The 21,107-nt window shown below is 30.0% G+C and overlaps 3 protein-coding genes across 6 annotated transcripts; 2 read left to right on the forward strand and 1 right to left on the reverse strand.

Annotated features, from left to right (window-relative positions):
• Positions 1-829: 829 nt before the first annotated feature.
• LOC137000126 (BEN domain-containing protein 5-like) lies at positions 830-6,425 on the forward strand. Of its 2 annotated transcripts, XM_067355934.1 has the most exons (7): positions 830-2,434; positions 2,745-2,854; positions 2,932-3,324; positions 3,414-3,508; positions 4,370-4,595; positions 4,681-4,851; positions 5,082-6,425. In XM_067355934.1, the coding sequence occupies exons 4-7, from the start codon at positions 3,422-3,424 to the stop codon at positions 5,174-5,176; spliced, it is 579 nt and encodes a 192-aa protein (XP_067212035.1). In that variant the 5' UTR covers positions 830-2,434; positions 2,745-2,854; positions 2,932-3,324; positions 3,414-3,421; the 3' UTR covers positions 5,177-6,425. The 2 variants fall into 2 exon arrangements, with proteins under 2 accessions (XP_067212035.1, XP_067212036.1); XM_067355935.1 differs by lacking the exon at positions 830-2,434 and having other exon boundaries at positions 2,707-2,854.
• A 3,691-nt stretch (positions 6,426-10,116) lies between these two features.
• On the forward strand, positions 10,117-15,880 carry LOC105671367 (uncharacterized). Its single transcript, XM_067354655.1, has 4 exons — positions 10,117-14,156; positions 14,360-14,528; positions 14,607-14,769; positions 14,987-15,880. Exons 2-4 carry the CDS (start codon positions 14,403-14,405, stop codon positions 15,238-15,240), a joined length of 543 nt encoding a protein of 180 aa, XP_067210756.1. The 5' UTR covers positions 10,117-14,156; positions 14,360-14,402; the 3' UTR covers positions 15,241-15,880.
• Positions 15,881-16,828: 948 nt separating this feature from the next.
• LOC136999855 (E3 SUMO-protein ligase ZBED1-like) lies at positions 16,829-20,945 on the reverse strand. Of its 3 annotated transcripts, none has more exons than XM_067354654.1 (9): positions 20,624-20,945; positions 20,430-20,541; positions 20,241-20,350; positions 19,780-20,007; positions 19,586-19,700; positions 19,207-19,498; positions 19,036-19,099; positions 18,741-18,864; positions 16,829-17,010 (listed from the first exon to the last, which is right to left on the reverse strand). In XM_067354654.1, the coding sequence occupies exons 1-9, from the start codon at positions 20,865-20,867 to the stop codon at positions 16,968-16,970; spliced, it is 1,332 nt and encodes a 443-aa protein (XP_067210755.1). In that variant the 5' UTR covers positions 20,868-20,945; the 3' UTR covers positions 16,829-16,967. The 3 variants fall into 3 exon arrangements, with proteins under 3 accessions (XP_067210755.1, XP_067210754.1, XP_067210753.1); XM_067354653.1 differs by having other exon boundaries at positions 18,693-18,864; positions 20,624-20,944; XM_067354652.1 differs by lacking the exon at positions 16,829-17,010 and having other exon boundaries at positions 17,133-18,864; positions 20,624-20,932.
• Positions 20,946-21,107: the final 162 nt, after the last annotated feature.

Here is a 21,107-nt window from a genome sequence, read left to right on the forward strand (position 1 = left end):
CTCTTAATCGCTTATTAATAATCAAACGCTTCTGCGCTGTTAAAGAAAATTTATGACCAGGCATAATCCAAATGTTCCACATTTGTTTAGTAACACCTAAGAGAATTCCATGCATATAATCTACAGGATAACCCCAAACACTGTCGAATAGCGGCATTTTCATTAACTCAGATTCACCCTTTACACCCCTAACTATTTTCTGTAATTTTGTTACTTCATAAACATCGTTCTTATGAGATTCATGTGATCTCAATTCTGGATTTTCTTGGAACATTGGATAACGCATGGCACCTTTCACATAACGACTGTATGCATAGCACCAACTACATCCTTGAAATGCGTTATATTGCATTCGATTTTGCATAATAGGTCGTGCAACAGAATCCACTGATGCGCAAAATAATACAAATTTAAATTTAATAGACTGATTTTGATTATTAATTATTGTTATGCCAGATTTCAGAAGTTTGGTCGTTCGAATTGCGGACGACCTTCCGGTACGTGCGACGTGCACCACACACGCACACACACACACACACACGTGAGGCATGAAAATTAATATCTTAAGGGATGATCGACGGCACCGCACGGGCAATTCGTCGAAAGCGTGCTCGGGGCGAAAACCGTCGGCCGAAAATTTCGCTTTCCTCGCTCTCAGCGGGATAGTTACGATTTCGCGGACTTCCTTTCGGACATTGGCTCCTCGCGACTTCTTTCGTCCAGCTTCTCCTTCTCCTTATCTTTTCTCCCTAAGTACTTAGGTAAGCTCTGTGCTTTTTTGCGACGTTTCCACTCCGGGCTAATCGACCGAATGATTTTTAAGGGCGATTGTTCTGAAAACTTCCGTCGATTCTCCTAACACGACGAAGCTTGCGCGGGGAGAGTGAGGGGGGAGGGGGGTTATTCGGGATTTCGTGGAAAGCGAATGGAGTCGCGAAGGGGCTTCTAAGAGGAAGACATAAGACGGAGAACTTCATCGTCGCGACTGATTGGTCGATTTGTCAGCTGCGCTACTCGCTCTCCTCCCGCTCCACCACCTTCTCCGACCGTCTAGCCTCCTATGAATCAGGGTTCTCGGACTCTCCTTGATGGTTAATTGAACCGGTCGCGCTGCTGATACGACGGGCTCCTCTCCCCGACTCTCTCTCTCTCTCTCTCTCTCTCTCTCTCTCTCTCTCTCTCTCTCTCTCTCTCTCTCTCTCTCTCTCTCTCTCTCTCTCTCCCGCGATTGATTTCGGGATAGTCGATCGGCCAACCTTAACGTAAGAACGAGATAAGATCGATCGGACGAGCTTTTTTCGGTGCGACACTTCCGGCATTCTCTTTTCGTGTTTTGCGCAAGGAAAGAAATATCGTTGCCGGCAGATAAAAGCCAGGACTACTTTATCATACGCGACGAGACTCTATTACCTGTGATAATAGAGATTGATTTCGTATGCGCTTCTTTGAAAGCTGGATAATACAACTGAGATGAGAAAATATCGATAACGTATAAAATGATCTACTTCGCTTTACCGTCTTCTTTTGATGTGCAAAATTAAAGATTTCACATCAAAGGAATTTCCGTAACCGTAAGCATAAAGCTGGATCTACATTGATCGTATCGTAAAATCGTAGCATTGAAATTGACCAATCACAGACAAATTACAGAAGAATAATCGACTCTGATTGGTCAATTTCAATGCTACGATTTTACGATACGACCAATGTAGATCCAACTTAAAGGCCAAAGTTCACGATGCTAGAAATCGGTCCGAGTTCTCGGTCCAAGAAACATATAGCCAATCAACTTGCAGTTCTTATGGAAAGCCGGCAATTTTATTGGTTATATATTTCTCGGATCGAGAACTCGGACCGATTTCTAGCATCGTGGACTTTGGCCTTTAGAACCATTCTACAATAAATCGTAAAGTCGCAAATGTCCTGTTGCTACAGTATAAACTACTAATTCAAAAAGTACTATTTGTAGTTATTTCTGTAAAGACAGCACTTGCGATTTGCGACGAGGCATTTACGATGTATTGTGCAATAGCCCTAACGAACATATGAATGACTGCGTTCAGCAGACTCAACAGTTGTAGACTTTCCGTTGAATCTCGACTGTTGATTTGTTGGTTATAAAAGTAAGAGCCAATCACGTTCGATTGCTACTAAGCGGTTTGTTCTGCTGAATGCAGCTAATGTGTGACTTAAGTATTTCTTTTGTTTCAAGTATTGTTAATATGGCTGTTAATAGCCTTATAGCGTGTAAAGTGTGTAATAATGTCTGCAATTAATGTGAAATTTGCCTTTGTAAAATATTGTACTGGAGAGAAGGAAATTATTTCAGTAAATCGGATCAAAGGATTCAACGCTAAAAATATAAATTTTGAAAAAAAATATAAAATTTTGTGGAATGAGGCCTATTATGACGGCGTAATTATTTTGGTTGCAGGTAATTATAAATTATTTTATTTAATAAAATATGTAAAGTACATGCAGTGTAATGTTATATTATTACTATATAGTTCAATATTGTATTAATACTAATCATTTGTGTATGTATTAACATATATTAATTTATATGAGAGAAATTTTAAGATTTGAGATAAATAATATCATTATACTTCATATATCATTACTATAATCATTTCTACTATAAAAAGATTTTTATATTATATTTCAGTTTTTATTCATTACAAAACCTATGCATTAAGTTTATTTAAAATGTATTAATTTAGTTGTATATTTTTTGCTGTTCTTAGAATCAGAAGAAGCATTAGAGGCAAAAATTGGAAAGACTAGACCACGATTGCGTCCAATGGATTTATACATGTCTGCGTCAGAAAATGATACAGGATGCAAATTATTAGAAGTAACATTACAAATTTATACAATATATATATAATAGTTCATACATATTTATGCTTAAGCTTTAAAATATTTTTTCAGAATAATAATACTAGCACAAAAGAAAGTACTACTAATAAAATTGAAAAAGAATTGTTGTTTGCAAAGAAATTAAAGGATACATCAAGTCGTAAGCCATATATTACAACTGTATGTTTTTTTACAATTATATCTTATGCTCTAAATAATTTTAATAAATTTTTTATTTATTATATTTCATGTGTTAAATATGTATTTTGCATGATTATAATTTGAATGATATTTATTTGCAGAATGACAAAGTAGAAAAATTTAAAAAAGAGATAGAATATTTAAAAAAACAAATAGCAAAGTTAAAATTTTCTTTACAAAAAAAGGAGAATCTTGCAGAAAGTTATTTCAAAAGCAATTTAGCTTTACAGAAAGATGTAATTGAAGAAATAAAAGAATTAAAAAGTATAGCTATAATATTTAAATACTGTTATTACGTAATACACATAACTTTTCGATCACTTTTTATTTACTAATGTAATTACATTTTATAGATATAATTATGGAACAGCAAACAAAGAAAAAAGACGAAGGACAACATAATAAAACACTTTTCCCTATTGGTCATAGACGAGAAACTGATAATAATGTAAGTTCTTTTGTTTTTATAAAATCACACACACACACACACACACACACACACACACACACACACACACAGCAGGCCTAAAGTTTGAGACCAATAATTGGAAATATCTGTTCTAAGAAATCAAAGTATTTACTATTAGAAAAGTATTTACCATTAATTATATTAGTATTATTTAAGAATAAAAAAAGCTTTCTTTTATAATTAAATAATAGGATCATAAAATCTTAAAAAGTTTTTTTATAAGAAATAATGTTTAGAATATAAAACAATTTTAAACACTTTTCTCGTTGATGTAATCACTCTTAGGGCCGTTTCTACTAACGTAGATTAATTTTAATCTCGGTTCAACTTACTCCTCATCTTTTTCTAGTTTTAAGAATTAGAAAAAGATGAATAGCAAGAGTTGAACCGAGATTAAAGTTAATTTATGTTAGTAGAAATGGCCTATAGTTTCTCCGTCATTTATTTCATTTATTTCATTTAAAATAACTCTAAAGATCATTTTTCTTAGATCATTTTCTTGATGATTCCTTTAAAATGGAGACAATAAATTTAACTTTTTATGCAGAATGTTATGTTATGAAATATATTAATATAAGACAATAACAATAGTTGTAATTAAAAAAAGTAAGTTGTCTAAATCTGCAAAATGTTTTTATTTGTGGAAAAATTTCATTAGATTCATTTTATTTTCCTTTATACCCTGTAAGTTTTATCGGAAACATTTTTTTCTAAAATCACATATTTTCGAAATATTTACTTGTTAAGATTATTATCTTTTATTTTATTATTATTTCAATTATTATTATTTTATCTTGTTTTATATTATACATTATTAATGTATTATCTCAAATTATTTAGATCCACGTAGGTCAAAATATTTGGATTTCATCTCAAGTTTATGACAGTGCAGTATGCATTAGTAAATCACCAAGTGTATTCACAAAAAATATGGCTCTTGCTATATTCGGCGCTCAAGTATTAAAAGAAAGTAGTGTCACAGGAACTGTTTCAAATCGAATAAAAGGAAAAAATACGTTAGCAGCTAGACCAAAGTTAGACCCACAGCGATTTTTAGCACTAAAAGGTTTCTTTTATATTACTTCCTTGAAACAGTCAATTATGAAATTTTTATTTATCTAATAATATAACAATTTGACTTTTTTAAATAGATATTGTACGTTATTGGTTACACACAGTAAAAAAATATGATGAGATAGCCATTGATTTGGAAATAAATCTGGTTGGCAAGCATCTCAGCCAAAAAATTTATGAATTAAACAGAGAGAGGAAAATTAAAACTGTAAATTTAGAAAAAACACAAGAACAATCAACTATAGAAGGTATATTTTAAATATATATTTAATTTGTGTAAATATATGACAAACAAAAATGTCAAGATATTTTTATTTAACTTACAAAAAATAATTTAAAAATTTTGTATCTCTATTTCATTATGTTTTTGTACATACTGTTTTTATTAAATATCACAAAACAAATTATTTAAATCAATTTAATTCTTATCGATTTTATGTCTTGAATGTCAGAAGAATGTACAATTTTCAAATTGCAGTGCCTGTTACAAAAGAAGCTGATGTAGCTATTATGGATGATAATTCAGTCAGCGAGAATTCTGATAGCCTGGATGAAAATAAAGAATTATCATAAAGAATTATATTTAAAGACTTAACAAATTAACTTTAATAAAATAACAAAAAAATTTATAAGAATAATTGATTGATGCTTTTATAAAAATTATTACATTGTAGTGCTCGATTATCTTTTCTTGTAATAACTGGTATACCGCCACGGAAGGTAAATGAAAGAAAATGTTATAGAAAAATTGTTTTGTTCTTTTTGTTTTTCATTTTTTTATTAAGCATCAGTCAATCACTTTATCATAATAAGACCATTTTACTAATTTATTTTCTACATGTATTTTACTTTGTTGTTTGTATCTCATATGCGTATATTTCATTTTCATCAAGAGACACGGTAGTGTCTCGCGCCAAGTTCACGCGCAGCGCAAGACCGACCGTGTATCTTTACGCGAGACGGAAGGTTCAGATGAGCCGAGATTATCGGATCTCAATAACGGCTGGGCCGATTAAGTTGGTAATAGGCTCAATCGAAAGCGCATACCCAAATTACATAAGAAAAATATGCTTGTTTTTGTTCTGTGTGCTTTATAAATCAAGATATATGCATCCAAAGTCGAGAAATCTAAAAAATCATCATTTTTCTCGGATGTCACGCTAAAATGTAACGCATGTCTTATTGGTCAGCGTCGTCAGCACGCAACCAATCAGAACGCACACAACTCAGATTTCTAATATGGCGGCGCTCAGACCTGTCAGATCGCAGCTTTGATGATATTAATTAACGTTGATATAATTAATATCGGTCGTAAAATGTATATATAACGTGTTGTGGAGACAAATAAAGATAGTGTATATCAAAATAATAGTATTATTTATAAAAAAAATTTTTTTTGATCTTAAAGTGCAGAAGTGTAGCAAGACATGTTGACAACACTCTCAGTATTCTGTGGTTAGTGGACAGACAGAACAGTATGAAATTGACTGGAAATGATAAATATTGTTAGAACTAATTTAGTATACATAGAAAAGAAATATTAAACTTGATATTTAACCCTTAATCCCGACGGTTCTTTTCGGCACCTTTAATCCCGACTCATGGGTCGCTTTGCGTCTTTGCGTTATTTGGATCAGTAAAAACGCTTTAAAAAATCTGAAAAAATTCATGAAGCTTCTTTCAACCTTCAACTTGAAGTCCCAATTATAATATTTCGATAAAAATTATTTTTTTATATAGTTTGTTATTAAGAAATGGAGGTACCTTACAGCACTTTGAAATTTCGCTTGGGTCGAAAACGACCCATGAGTCGGGATTAAAAGTTAATTTTATTTATTTTGGACAAATCATACACTAAAGTCTCGAATCATGTGCTTTTTTGACAGAAAGTATGATAAAATTAAAATTTATACAATCATACTAATTATCACTATGCCTTATGTGACAATTGTTTAGAGACTTTAGTGTATGATTTGTCTAAAATAAATAAAATTAAATAATTCAAAGTTTAATATTTCTGTTCTATGTATACTAAATTAGTTCCAACAATATTTATAATTTCCAGTCAATTTTATTACAATCAAAACAAAACAGTGTTTTACCTTTCAAAAAAATTGTATATATTAAATAAAAAAAACTGTCGTATATATATTATTAAAAAAAAAGAAATAATATCTATCAAAAAATTACCTTTTTTAAAAAAAGGTAAAAAAAAGGCGCCAAGTACACGTTCTTGTCACAACTAAAACAAAACAGTATTGTTTTACTTTTCAAAAAAATTGTATATATTAAACCTTTCAAAAAAACCTGTCATATATATTAAAATTTTCAAAGAAAGCTATCCTATATACTTCTTACAAAAAAATATGATATCAGGCACCAAATGGGACCAAGTGGGACTAAGGAACTATGAAAAAACTTGTATACTATTTCTATAAAACTCTTCTATAAAACTCTTGTACATAAAGCTGTCGTATATATAATTAATTATATTATATACTATATTTTATCTTATTTTACATATATTATACTATATATACTATATATATTATAAAAAAATATAAAAAATATTTAAAAAATAAAAATATTTATTAAAAAATGCAAAAAAACTTGGCGCTGCTACACCTCAAAGTAATGAAATTAACATGTAGTTTACTGTAGCAGCGCCAAATTTTTTTGCGTTTTTTAATAAATATTTTTATTTTTTAAATATTTTTTTAATTTTTTTATAATATATATAGTATATCTAATAATATATATAGTATATATAGTATAATATATGTAAAATAAGATAAAATATAGTATATAATATAATTAATTATATATACGACAGCTTTATGTACAAGAGTTTTATAGAAGAGTTTTATAGAAATAGTATACAAGTTTTTTCATAGTTCCTTAGTCCCACTTGGTCCCATTTGGTGCCTGATATCATATTTTTTTGTAAGAAGTATATAGGATAGCTTTCTTTGAAAATTTTAATATATATGACAGGTTTTTTTGAAAGGTTTAATATATACAATTTTTTTGAAAAGTAAAACAATACTGTTTTGTTTTAGTTGTGACAAGAACGTGTACTTGGCGCCTTTTTTTTACCTTTTTTTAATAAGATTTACCAAACATCTCATATATGAATTTAATCATATATACAAAGTTTATTTATGGTAAAAAAATATATATTTTAAATATAATATATATAAAAATATATGTTAATTATAAAAATAAAAGTACATAAAAAAATTATGAATTTATTACTTGTAAAGTTTAGTTATAAAGTTCAATTGCCAAAATTATTTTGGCAATTGAACTTTATTTTGTTGTATATATATATAGTATATGCATATATATGTATATATGTATATTTATATATGTTTATTTAAAAAATCTAATATAATTAGATGAAGAGAAAAAAGTAATCAAATTATATTTTTAATCTTAATTTTAATTCATAAATGTTACAGATTCTTTATCTAATATATTAAACAAGTTTTGTATCATTTTTTATATTATTTTCCATATAATCTATTTATTGTTTTTAATCAATGTTTATAGGATCATATTTTATTCAAATATATCAAATTTCCTATCTGATATATTTGATAAGTTTTCTATCATTTTCTATATTATATTTTGCATATAATCTAATCTTTTTTTATCAATGTTTATCGGGCCGTATTTTTATCGAAATTAATGGTATCCTATCGTGTTTTGGTTCGTAAATATCAGATTTCCTATCTGATATATTTGATAAGTTTTCTATTATTTTTTCTATATTATTTTACATATAATCTATTTATTGTTTTTAATCAATATTTATCGGACCGTGTTTTTATCAAAATTAATAGTATCCTATCGTGTTTTTGGTTCGTAAATATCAGATTTCTTATCTGAAATGTTTGATAAGTTTTCTATTATTTTTTATATTATTTTACATATAATCTATTTATCGTTTTTAATCAATGTTTATTTGAAAATCCGATAAATAGTGATTTAAAACGATAAATAAATTACATGCAACATAGGATAGAAAATTATACAAATCTTATCAAATACATCAGATAAGGAATCTGATATTTACGAACCAAAAACACGATTCGATTATATAGACTTTTTTTTTATCTATTTCTATTGAATTTTTTAAGCAGGGGTCACATGTCTTCAAATCCATGTTCTAAATGCAAAGTTGAAGGGTTTAGATCATCCAATAGAATGGTATTTAATGTGTTTGAATTACCATTACGAACTGATTTAGAATATAACATATGTGTAGATACAGAACACCATAATGGTAAAAGTCCATTATCTGCACTTCCAATGGGATTAGTTTCAAATGTTCCTTTTGAATATATGCATTTGGTTTTGCTTGGGGTTACTAAAAAACTGATTATTGCGTGGCTTGAAGGAAAGTATGCCGTGTCTAAATTATCTGGTAGACAAATAAATATAATTTCGACAAGACTGCTTTCTTGTAGCGCATATTGTCCATGTGAATTTTCTCGTCGGTGTAGAGATATTGTAGAATATAAAACTTTTAAGGCTACAGAATTTCGTACATTTTTAATATACATAGGATCTTCTGTTTTACGCGATGTAGTGACACAGGATGTTTATATACATTTTCTATTGTTATCCTGTGGTATCTGCATTCTTATGTCTGACATTTCATCTGATGAAGATATCTTATTTGCGGAAAAAATGCTACGAAAATTTGTAATTCTTAGTGAACATTTATACGGAATAGAATTTTTGTCATATAATTTGCACGGTTTACTTCATCTTGCCAACGATGTTAAACTGTTGGGAAAGTTAGATTCATTTTCCGCATTTGATTTTGAGAATTATATGCCAGAATTTCGAAATTTTATACGTAAACCTCATCTTCCATTGCAACAGTTTGTACGAAGATTGCAGGAAATGAATTTACGCACTGTTTCTTCTAAATCAAATAGTTCTAACGGTACAATACGAGCATCCTGTACTCATAAGAATGGTCCTCTTTTACGTAACATCCCTTCTACATGTGTTCAATTTAAATTATTAAAAGTTAGTCACATTACATACGCGTGTTATGAACGCGATAATTGTTGTTGCTTAAAAAGTGGTATTATATGCATAATAGATAATATTGTTCAAATCTCAACAAAATATTATTTTATTGTGAAAAAATTTAAAGAAATTACAAATTTGTATGATTACATTGTTGACTCAAAATCAATGGGAGTATTTGAATGCCGTAATTTATCTGAACATTTTATTATTGGTTTGTCAGATATTTATACTAAATGTTTTAAAATTCCTAAATGGTGTGGAATTATTGGTGAGGAACATAATATTATTCCAAATGTGTGGGTAGTGACCACAATGTTTTTAATCAATGTTTATAGGATCATATTTTATTCAAATATATCAGATTTCCTATCTGATATATTTGATAAGTTTTCTATCATTTTCTATATTATATTTTGCATATAATCTAATCTTTTTTTATCAATGTTTATCGGGCCGTATTTTTATCGAAATTAATGGTATCCTATCGTGTTTTGGTTCGTAAATATCAGATTTCCTATCTGATATATTTGATAAGTTTTCTATTATTTTTTCTATATTATTTTACATATAATCTATTTATCGTTTTTAATCAATATTTATCGGACCGTGTTTTTATCAAAATTAATAGTATCCTATCGTGTTTTTGGTTCGTAAATATCAGATTTCTTATCTGAAATGTTTGATAAGTTTTCTATTATTTTTTATATTATTTTACATATAATCTATTTATCGTTTTTAATCAATGTTTATTTGAAAATCCGATAAATAGTGATTTAAAACGATAAATAAATTACATGCAACATAGGATAGAAAATTATACAAATCTTATCAAATACATCAGATAAGGAATCTGATATTTACGAACCAAAAACACGATTCGATTATATAGACTTTTTTTTTATCTATTTCTATTGGATTTTTTAAGCAGGGGTCACATGTCTTCAAATCCATGTTCTAAATGCAAAGTTGAAGGGTTTAGATCATCCAATAGAATGGTATTTAATGTGTTTGAATTACCATTACGAACTGATTTAGAATATAACATATGTGTAGATACAGAACACCATAATGGTAAAAGTCCATTATCTGCACTTCCAATGGGATTAGTTTCAAATGTTCCTTTTGAATATATGCATTTGGTTTTGCTTGGGGTTACTAAAAAACTGATTATTGCGTGGCTTGAAGGAAAGTATGCCGTGTCTAAATTATCTGGTAGACAAATAAATATAATTTCGACAAGACTGCTTTCTTGTAGCGCATATTGTCCATGTGAATTTTCTCGTCGGTGTAGAGATATTGTAGAATATAAAACTTTTAAGGCTACAGAATTTCGTACATTTTTAATATACACAGGATCTTCTGTTTTACGCGATGTAGTGACACAGGATGTTTATATACATTTTCTATTGTTATCCTGTGGTATCTGCATTCTTATGTCTGACATTTCATCTGATGAAGATATCTTATTTGCGGAAAAAATGCTACGAAAATTTGTAATTCTTAGTGAACATTTATACGGAATAGAATTTTTGTCATATAATTTGCACGGTTTACTTCATCTTGCCAACAATGTTAAACTGTTGGGAAAGTTAGATTCATTTTCCGCATTTGATTTTGAGAATTATATGCCAGAATTTCGAAATTTTATACGTAAACCTCATCTTCCATTGCAACAGTTTGTACGAAGATTGCAGGAAATGAATTTACGCACTGTTTCTTCTAAATCAAATAGTTCTAACGGTACAATACGAGCATCCTGTACTCATAAGAATGGTCCTCTTTTACGTAACATCCCTTCTACATGTGTTCAATTTAAATTATTAAAAGTTAGTCACATTACATACGCGTGTTATGAACGCGATAATTGTTGTTGCTTAAAAAGTGGTATTATATGCATAATAGATAATATTGTTCAAATCTCAACAAAATATTATTTTATTGTGAAAAAATTTAAAGAAATTACAAATTTGTATGATTACGTTGTTGACTCAAAATCAATGGGAGTATTTGAATGCCGTAATTTATCTGAACATTTTATTATTGGTTTGTCAGATATTTATACTAAATGTTTTAAAATTCCTAAATGGTGTGGAATTATTGGTGAGGAACATAATATTATTCCAAATGTGTGGGTAGTGACCACAATGTTTCCAGACTGAATACTAAACGAAATAGATCCTTAATTTGATGTATTTTGTTCTGATTTAATCTGTTTTTGAAATGCATATAATATTTAATAGTATATTTCTTATGGCAAATTCGGTTGGATGCACTACTGCGCACCAAATGCACTCTTTTTCAGTTTTCTGAATTCTATTTCTTCTATTTAATTAGAAGTGCATAATGTTTGATAGTGCACTGAACTCTTGTTAAAAAATGATTAAATATTCATTATTTATACAAAACTTTGTGAAAGATATTAAGAAAAGCATACTTAGTGCACACTGGTGCGCACTAGTGCATCCAACCGTATTTGTCATTATATAGCGCAGATACAGAATATCTATTCCAAATTAAAGAAACTTAGAAAACCTGAAAATTTACCTGATTTTTTTAATTTTTAGAAGTTAGAGAATTTTAATAGAATTTTATTGAAACCCATGGAACTTTTAAAAAATTATTTCTTTTATCAACTTTGTTTTTATATTGCATCGGTAATCTAATTTTCTTTGTCTTTCTTTCTTTTCGTAATTCTTACAAATAATGAAAGAAATTGAAATACAGAGACTTATTATTAATATCAGGATTTTTGTTATTGTTAAGAAATTTTAAACAAATTAGAAAATCAGATAATTTTGAGAAATTCTTCAAAGAAGATTTAAATAGACATTCTGTGAATTGTTTAAAAATTTTGCTTAGAAAAAATATAAAAAAAGGTGGCAAATGTAAAAATTTTTTTTATATTAAGTAGTGTTACTTTTATTTATATAAAAAAATATTGTATATGACAGAATTGATTAATGTAATAATTTCTATAAATAACGTAATCAACATAGGTGCCTGATGTATCTTGCTGTTGCGCATAACTTAGTGAGTAATGTTATACTTCACAGAGATATGATAATGTATTGTATAACTTGTAATTACAAATGTGATATTTGTAAAATATCTAAATTTGTAATTATTAAGATATGTAACATTAAGGTCCGAATTCATAGTCGTTTCTCAAATCTCAGATCTCATTAGTACTAATGCGGCCTTTTGATTGGTTCATTCTCTTGATTCAAGATCTGAGATTGAGATCTGAGATTTGAGAAACGACTATGATCTCGGGCCTAAGGTCCAAGGCCTAAGGTCTCTAACATTTGTATTTTTTGTAACATGAAAGACATGTATTATTTTTTTCTACTTAGCATAAAATGTCTAATGTTAAAAGTACAATGAAAAGTTGTACAGACAAGCATGCAATGAAAGATTTGAAAATGACTTCAAAAGGAAGACATATAATAAAACCGAAAAAATTGCTTACAACTTCTTCTGATGAAAAACGGAAGATTAAGAGAAAAATTAAGAAAGGCAAATCTACAAATATTCGTGAAAAATTGTATGATCTGCAGTCATGTGCAGCACAACCAAATATATTAAAAGATATTACTTCTTCAAACTACTTGGACAAATCCAAAATAAAATATGTTATGGAAACACCGAAACACAATGCAAATAATATCTTATCATGCAGTATCAGCATGGATACATTGTCACACAATGGCTACGCAAAAGAATCAAAACAAATAAAACATACCAATCGTGCATTATCATTCAATAATCAGAATGTACGATCAATAAAATATGATACAAGTCATACATTAACAAATGTTATTGGACAAGACTGTGGAATGTCTTGCAATAATGAGAATTCTACATTGGTCTCAAGTAAAACCGAAATGCCATCTGGAAGTGGAATACATAGTTTGGAAAAAAATAATATTGTTACAACAAGATACATAAAGCCAACTATAATAGAAAATTCCTCTGCAAAATCATTAAATATAAATAATCGATTTATTCCTATTTCAAACATCTCTGAAATGAATAATCGTCAATTTGTTTCTGTTGAGGATTCTAATGGTCCTGATGTTCATCATAAAAAAAAATACAGAAAGCAATAACAAAAATAAAGAAACATCTCTTTTATTAGACATAAATGAGATACCGATTGTTTTTCAAGACAACTTAAAAGAATCTGGTAAGATTTAAGTTTGTACTGCATGTATAAAAGTAATTTACAATTATATGATTTTAATAATCGTGTCCCAACTTAGCCGCTTTTGTCTCAGTTTATTTATTATTATATATATGTTAGTGATTTTAATAAATTTTTTTAAATATATGTAATAAATTTTAAAAAATATGTTTACATATCTGCGTTGTTAAAAAATATGCTTTAATAAAAAAATTAAAATAAAATAAATAATAATTTTATTTATATTTTTGCAGATTGTCTGAGATTAAACTCATCCAATCAAAACGAAAGAAAGGAAGACGAAATTATTAAACTTTTGAGGTGCGTAAGTAATATTTATTTTTCTTCTAATAATACTACTTTTTTAGTTTTCTTAGAATTTATGTCAAAATCAAGTGCAACATTGTAGCAATAACGTTATATTAGCAGATTTATTATATTGATACTAATAAAAATAATATTAATGAGAAATTTATAGCAAACATACATTATTTTTATTTTATGAAATATCTTTAATGTTACAGAAAAGTGATAGAGCAAAATGCAGTAATATTATCAGACATAAAAATGTTGAAAGAACATCATGTATTGACGACGCAAAACAGTTTATATGAAAAACCAGATGGCTTTCCATTAACAACAATCGAAGATTTTCAGGAATTGGAAACTGATAAAGATCGTTTGCAGAAATTGGTATTTAATATTTATTTTGCCATATACATAATATTTTTTGTAAAAGACATAATTATAAATAATATGATTTTGTTACAGGCATCATATCTAAAGTTTATTGGGGGAATCAAATTAAGAGAAGCTCTCAGTCATTTTCAAAAGGAAACCATGACAGATGAATTGACCTCTATGTTTACTTATTGGGGTAGGAAGAAACATTCATTGGCCTTTTATAATACACAAACTGCAAAAGTGTTTTTTTGTAAGTATTTTTCGGAATTGCATTTTATATAAAAGCACGATATATAAAATATATATATTTTATATATATAAAAACAGCATATAAAAACACAATATGCACTATTATATAATTATAATTTTATATATGTGTATATATATATATATATATATAAATTATATTATATGTGATTATTTAAGACTTTTAAATATCAAAATAATGTATAAATATTATGTTTTAGATGCAGCTAAAATGTGCCCAAATTTTGAAGGGCCCTTAACAAGGACCGCATTTAAATTAGAAATGATGGAAGTTTTTCGTGCTGCAAAACAACGGCACTATCTGAAAAGTAAAGTTAAAACTTCAGCAGCTATTTTAGAAACGGAAACATCTTATTCAGATATATTTCCTGAAGCAGTATTTGATGAAAATGTTCCTGATGAAGACACTGCTGACACTTCAGAAATGGAAGATGATGTGTCCGAAAGTAATTAATCTAAAAAATAAGATAATGAGACTTATATATATAAATATCTCTTAAAATGTAGCGTGTACAATTGTGCGAAATTGATTGGAAGAATTTTAATGTTTAATTCCGCAATAATTTCCATCGATGTTTTTAATAATCAACTATATATATAGTTGATTATTAATTTCATAAATATGGATTTACAAATATATTACATGAGCAAATTTAAAAGCAAACAATTTAGAAATATTTAAAACATTGTAGAATTACTAATTTTTAGACTTATTTCGAAGAATGATAATATATGCGAGTATATTGCAGTTGGAATCGCGTAATGTCACCCTACAAAAAATAGATGAATCAAAGAGAATTGATCTTAAAATGTCAGTTCTTTGTAATTCATTTATTTTCAGTAGGGTAAGCCTGTTAGAGCGAGGAAATTTTGAAAGAAAAGAGCGTGTGTGTACGTTTTATTTCATTGCACAATCACAATTGTAAAAGCAAGACTGTCCTCTGAACAATTGGGATAAATTGTGAAATATCATCATTTTTTCGAAATAGATGAAGACTGTTAAATCGAGATTAAAATTGATCTTTTGGTAGAAATAATTTGGTAAAAATTGGTAGAAATAAGCTTAAGACATGTAAAAAAAAATTTTTCTTGTAAAATAAAAAAAATATATTGATATATAATGTACAATAATTAAAAAAAAAGTATAATTTTATTATAACCTAACCTAACCTAACCTAACCTAATTCTAACATAAATATAAAAATAATTTAGTCACAAAATAAACTCATAAATCGCAATAAATGCAAGCATACATTGCCGTCATGTTCTGAGTACAGATGATATACAAATTGCAATATTCGCTTGAACCTCATGCTTGTACTCATATGTCATCTTTTTGTGCACTTTTATGGATATCACGACATGTCTGCAATCTGAGCAGCATATGAGCCCGCATCTGTGGTTGCGTTCCGTTTTGCGCATAGCACGCATCGTTCGCATCGCTAATGCTTAGCGCATTGGCTGCGTTTCGTTTCATTATGCGCATGATACATGCTTTGAAACGGAACGATATTGAACGCATTAGAAGCGGAAAATCAAAATGGATTCCACAATAAATTGCGCTATCAATGTGACAATGTTTTTAATTGATGAAATGAGTGACAGTAATAGTAGTGAATCATCAATGACTCTTCCATTATGACTCTTCCTATTTTGACACTTTTTACAATATCGCTATCAATCGCCATATGCAATTACGCAATCGCATGGAACGCATAAGCTGCTGCAACTCAAACTTGAGGTAGCTGATGCGTGTATTATGCGCTGCAGGTGGTGGGGATCTAGGGAATTCTAAGCGCTGTTCATGCGCGCATTGAGTGAAACGGAACGTTTTCTATGTAGTGGTGGGCGATGTTAAAAAAAAAGCATCGATTTGGAAATAATCGATATAAAATAAAATCGATGTTTCAAAATCGATATTTTGCCAAATAAATCGATTTTAATCGATTCTTTTTTATCGGGACAATGCGCGCCTAATTTAAATAGCTGCAACTAAAAGGAGAAAAAAAACCGGCAAAAAATTAATAAAAAATTAAGTAAAGTATTATTTTGCTTTTATTAATATCCCTATTTTTTATTATTTTACTTTTTATTTATGTAGATACAAAATTGAGCATGGAATATTGATGTTCCTGGTAATGGTTTGAATGCTGTATGATTTATAATTTTATCTTGTTTCTCTTATGATTCCAGAGTTGTGTATCTGCCTCCTTCAAATACATACCTATACAAAGAAAATATTTATTAGTTCTATGTTCATAAAAAAGATAACCGAATAAAAATAGTACAATGAGAGTAAAGGTAGAAGCTTGAGAAACACGTTATAATTTTTAAAAACCCAAGAAATTTGATATATTATGCTATATTATTAATTCCTGTAAACATATTACACATCTTGTACATAATTTTATGTACAGTAAGAACACATGCTTCTTAAATTAGCATTTAAACAATAAGCTTAAATAATAAGATCACCGTAAATAAAAGTGCACAAAGCAATTTATAGTTCTAAACAACGTTTATGAAATGTGCCAATATTCTTTGTTGAGGGAACTAAGAAACACTAATACATTAAGTCTACCTGCCGTAAGTCGACTACGACGTTCAGCCTTAATCGCGCCGGCTTTTGAAAACAATCTCTCTGACGGTACGGATGTAGCAACAACACTTAAATATTTTAGAGCGCATGAGTATAGTGTCGGATACGCAACTTTCAACTTGTCCCAGTACTCAATGGGGTTTTCAAATCGCGAAATAACTGGCTGATTCAGATACTGTCTGAGTTCGAGAACGAGATCATCGCCATCGGAAAATACCATCGAATTCTCGGAAACGATTAGTTTATCATGAAAACTCCATACACTATTTGCTATCTGCGGATTATTTTCGTCGTCCATCGCCAACGTAATAGGACTTACGTTTTGATGTAGAGCCGTTTTAACAATCGTATTAATTTTCGCGACTGCACTCGCAGCGAGAAGAGGCTTTTGAAAATGCAGCCTTTTAAACCGCGGATCAAGAATGGTTGATATCGCGAGCAGCTCGCGAGACTCATAATCTTTAAACCGACGATGTGATTCCGCTAAAAGTTTCTCTTGAAACTGTTGTCCTATTTCAGTGCACGGATTGCGTGTTCTAATAACAATTATCATACAACGAATAATCGGAATGATCAAACTCGATGTGACGTATGTGTCCCCGCTGCATTCGGTTATTACATTTTCCACAGGTTTTAAAAGTAATACTATATCCTGCAATAAATCGAGTTCTTCACGCGTAAGCATTTCTACGGGCCCTTTGCACTTAAGAGAGATCGGATATACATACTCGTGGAGTTCAAGAAATCGCTCGATCATAATTAAAGTAGAATTCCACCTCGTGGGAACGTCTTGTTTAAACTTGAGAAGTGTTGCTTCCGTTTTTCCGTCTCGTTTTTGCAGACGCCGCAATTCGTCCGAAACGGCGACGCTGCGTTTTGTTATCGTGACAATAGACTTTACTTTCGCGATTGCTTGTTCGACCCCACGCGTAGCCCTTATTGCATCAGGTACAATATGCGATACGGAGTGAGCAAAACATTCAATATGTTTGGAAGCACCGAAACAATCTATTATTGCTTTTTTAATATTCGCGCCGTTGTCAGATACGATCGCTGTCACGGTTTCTCGGTTAATTCCGAAGGACTGAATACTCTCCATAAGTATTTCCGAAATGTAATGTGCCGTATGGCTTTCGTCTAACGGTATTACACCCAAACATCCGCTTTTCATTTTATTATCATGCAAGTAGTGCACCGTTATCCCTAAATACCCACGATTTGAAATATCAGACCAAATATCACACGTAAGAGTTAATGAAGTAACTTGAGCAATCTCGCGTTTAAACATGCCATGCAGGTATTCGTACTTATCATCCATATAACGAGTGATAGTGCGTCTTGATGGGATTTTATACCGCGGAGCTATCGTCTTCATGAGAGTACGGAATCCTTCGTTTTCTACGGTAGAGAGAGGACAGTGATCCGTAGCGAGCATATACAGTATTGCGTTGGTGATGTTTTTGAACGACGTTCTTCCATCTGCAATTAGAATATACATATATATATAAATATTAGAGAATATATATAAAATTATAAAATAATATCACATAAAATTAATTTTGTATGTGTGTGTATGGTCATTGACGTTATTGATCCATGTAAAACGGATCAACCCAATCTACTCGTAAACTACTATGTATATATTATTACCTGCGAATGACTGAGCTCGTTGAAAAACATTATCGATTTTTTGATCGCTGCCGATTGACTGGACCTGAGAAAAACGCCAAAATTTATTTTTATTAAAATTTATGGACGATTGTAAAATTCGTCCGATCTCGAATGGATTTATGTACTTAATAGTATTAAGTTAATACTGACAGGGCTTAGAACATTCTTTTGCATATTTGCATTTTCTGAAGGTTCATCTTCTGATACTAATTTCTTTCTTTTATTTGCCGTAGTGTCTAAAGAAACAATTGTTTGTTTGCTTCCAATTGTCCCAAAAGTTGGGTGCTTTCGAATCAGATGTTGTGTTAAATTTGTTGTGTTTCCACCGTGTTTTAAAATCTTCATGCAGATTAGGCACTGAGCAGTTGCTGCGTCTCTTTTAATAAAATGATCCCAGACATGACTTTTCAATTTAGAGGTGCGGTTCTTAAGTACGTTTTCCCTGTGAACAGACATATTTGTAAGTATATTAAAGTGTTACGTATCAATATATGTATATATATATATTTATTTATATTCTTTTACTTACGACATCGTGATGCAAGTTGCAGCTTTGACTGCGGATGTGCTGGACTCTGTAGATGTAGACAATGGTGTTTTTGAAGATGAAAGAGCTATCAAACTTTGGGTAGAAGTAGAAGGGACTGTAGAATATAATAATAAACATACATTAACAGAAATGAACAATTATATTCAGTTATACTTCATAATAATATAAATTACCGTCTTTTGATGTTTGTAAGGGTCTATGAAAAGATCCAGGTTTGTTTTGAAAACGCTGCTTATTGCCAATCCGTGCGAATTTAATATCTTTAGATTTTTTTTTAATGTTTGATGACTTTTTCGAGCAGTTTGATGTTGATGGTGATGTGTCCATGGATGATTGTGACATAACTGATATTTCCATCTCAGAATCTAATTCTTCTTGTGTGCTTGAAGTGGGAGTATCCGCTATTGTACAAAATATATATGTATTATTAATAGATTCCTTTAATAATTTTTTACATAAATCTTGAGCCTCGTTTACAGTGGCAGTAGCAGTGGATCGTAGCCAGTAGCAATAGGTCGTAGCAGCAGTTGTAGCGAATGGATTTGCTTTATTTTGCTACGACTGCTGCTATGACCTACTACTACTGCCCATTGTAGACGAGGCATTGGAAAATACAAACTTGGAGAATACAAACCATTGACATAAGGAATTGACATATCCGGAAAAGCCTCAAGTTCTTCTAAAAGTATCATACCTTCAGATATTTGGTTTTCTTCTAAATATAACGACACGTCGATAGATTCACTGAAAGAGAAACACGAATAAATATTACATCATGCAGCATTATTCTTAGAAAAGCGACACACTAACATTATATACGTACAAATTCACGTCGTCCTTTGACCGAGAAATAACATTGATGTTTTCATCTGTATTTTTTATTGCATTCGATGTGATCAAGGTTCGAATATAATTTACTGTATATTCATCGTCATCTGTAGAAGTATATATTCGTATATATTACATCTAAAAAGAACTATTCAAAAGATTGATTAACAATATTAGTACTTTACTTACGTATTAACCGCAAATACTCGGATAAGGAGAGATTGCGAACGCAAAATGATTCTTGATCATTTATGCGAAAATGAACCAAGTACGGACGATTAAGTCTAACCTCCTGAGGCTTTTCTAATAAAGAATCCATGTCTTCATGTACAGATGGAATTAACAAAACACACATAAAAAACACTCGTAATAGATGCAGTGCATACTGCGTACTGCGTAACTGCGTATTGCGTAGTCTGCGTACATACACCATACACGTGCCGCGTGCTTATACCTTATACCTTATACTTATACCTTATGCCTTATACCGTGTTTCGAGTGGGCGACATCTGTATTTCGCGAAGTGAAGGAAACTTCGATGTTATATTTTAATAATCGATTGTTACTCGATGTATCGATCAGCAAAAACATCGATTAAAATAATCGATGCTGTAATAAAAAGCATCGATTTTCTAAACATCGAGTGAGTATCGCCCACCACTATTTCTATGTA

This window comes from Linepithema humile, chromosome 5 (genome assembly GCF_040581485.1).
Source record: "Linepithema humile isolate Giens D197 chromosome 5, Lhum_UNIL_v1.0, whole genome shotgun sequence".
NCBI lineage: Eukaryota > Metazoa > Arthropoda > Insecta > Hymenoptera > Formicidae > Linepithema > Linepithema humile.

What these genes read in the sequence shown, in the direction of transcription:
- LOC137000126 (XM_067355934.1), top strand. Translation starts at nt 3,422, where the DNA reads ATGGAACAGCAAACAAAGAAAAAAGACGAAGGACAACATAATAAAACA. An exon ending in GACGAGAAACTGATAATAAT is followed by an intron (nt 3,509 to 4,369) that starts GTAAGTTCTTTT and finishes CAAATTATTTAG; the next exon opens with ATCCACGTAGGTCAAAATAT. An exon ending in GCGATTTTTAGCACTAAAAG is followed by an intron (nt 4,596 to 4,680) that starts GTTTCTTTTATA and finishes TTTTTTAAATAG; the next exon opens with ATATTGTACGTTATTGGTTA.
- LOC105671367 (XM_067354655.1), top strand. Translation starts at nt 14,403, where the DNA reads ATGTTGAAAGAACATCATGTATTGACGACGCAAAACAGTTTATATGAA. An exon ending in AAGATCGTTTGCAGAAATTG is followed by an intron (nt 14,529 to 14,606) that starts GTATTTAATATT and finishes ATTTTGTTACAG; the next exon opens with GCATCATATCTAAAGTTTAT. An exon ending in AACTGCAAAAGTGTTTTTTT is followed by an intron (nt 14,770 to 14,986) that starts GTAAGTATTTTT and finishes ATTATGTTTTAG; the next exon opens with ATGCAGCTAAAATGTGCCCA.
- LOC136999855 (XM_067354652.1), bottom strand. Translation starts at nt 20,867, where the DNA reads ATGGTGTATGTACGCAGACTACGCAATACGCAGTTACGCAGTACGCAG. An exon ending in TCAAAGGACGACGTGAATTT is followed by an intron (nt 20,351 to 20,429) that starts GTACGTATATAA and finishes TTTCTCTTTCAG; the next exon opens with TGAATCTATCGACGTGTCGT. An exon ending in AAAAGAATGTTCTAAGCCCT is followed by an intron (nt 19,100 to 19,206) that starts GTCAGTATTAAC and finishes CGTTTTTCTCAG; the next exon opens with GTCCAGTCAATCGGCAGCGA.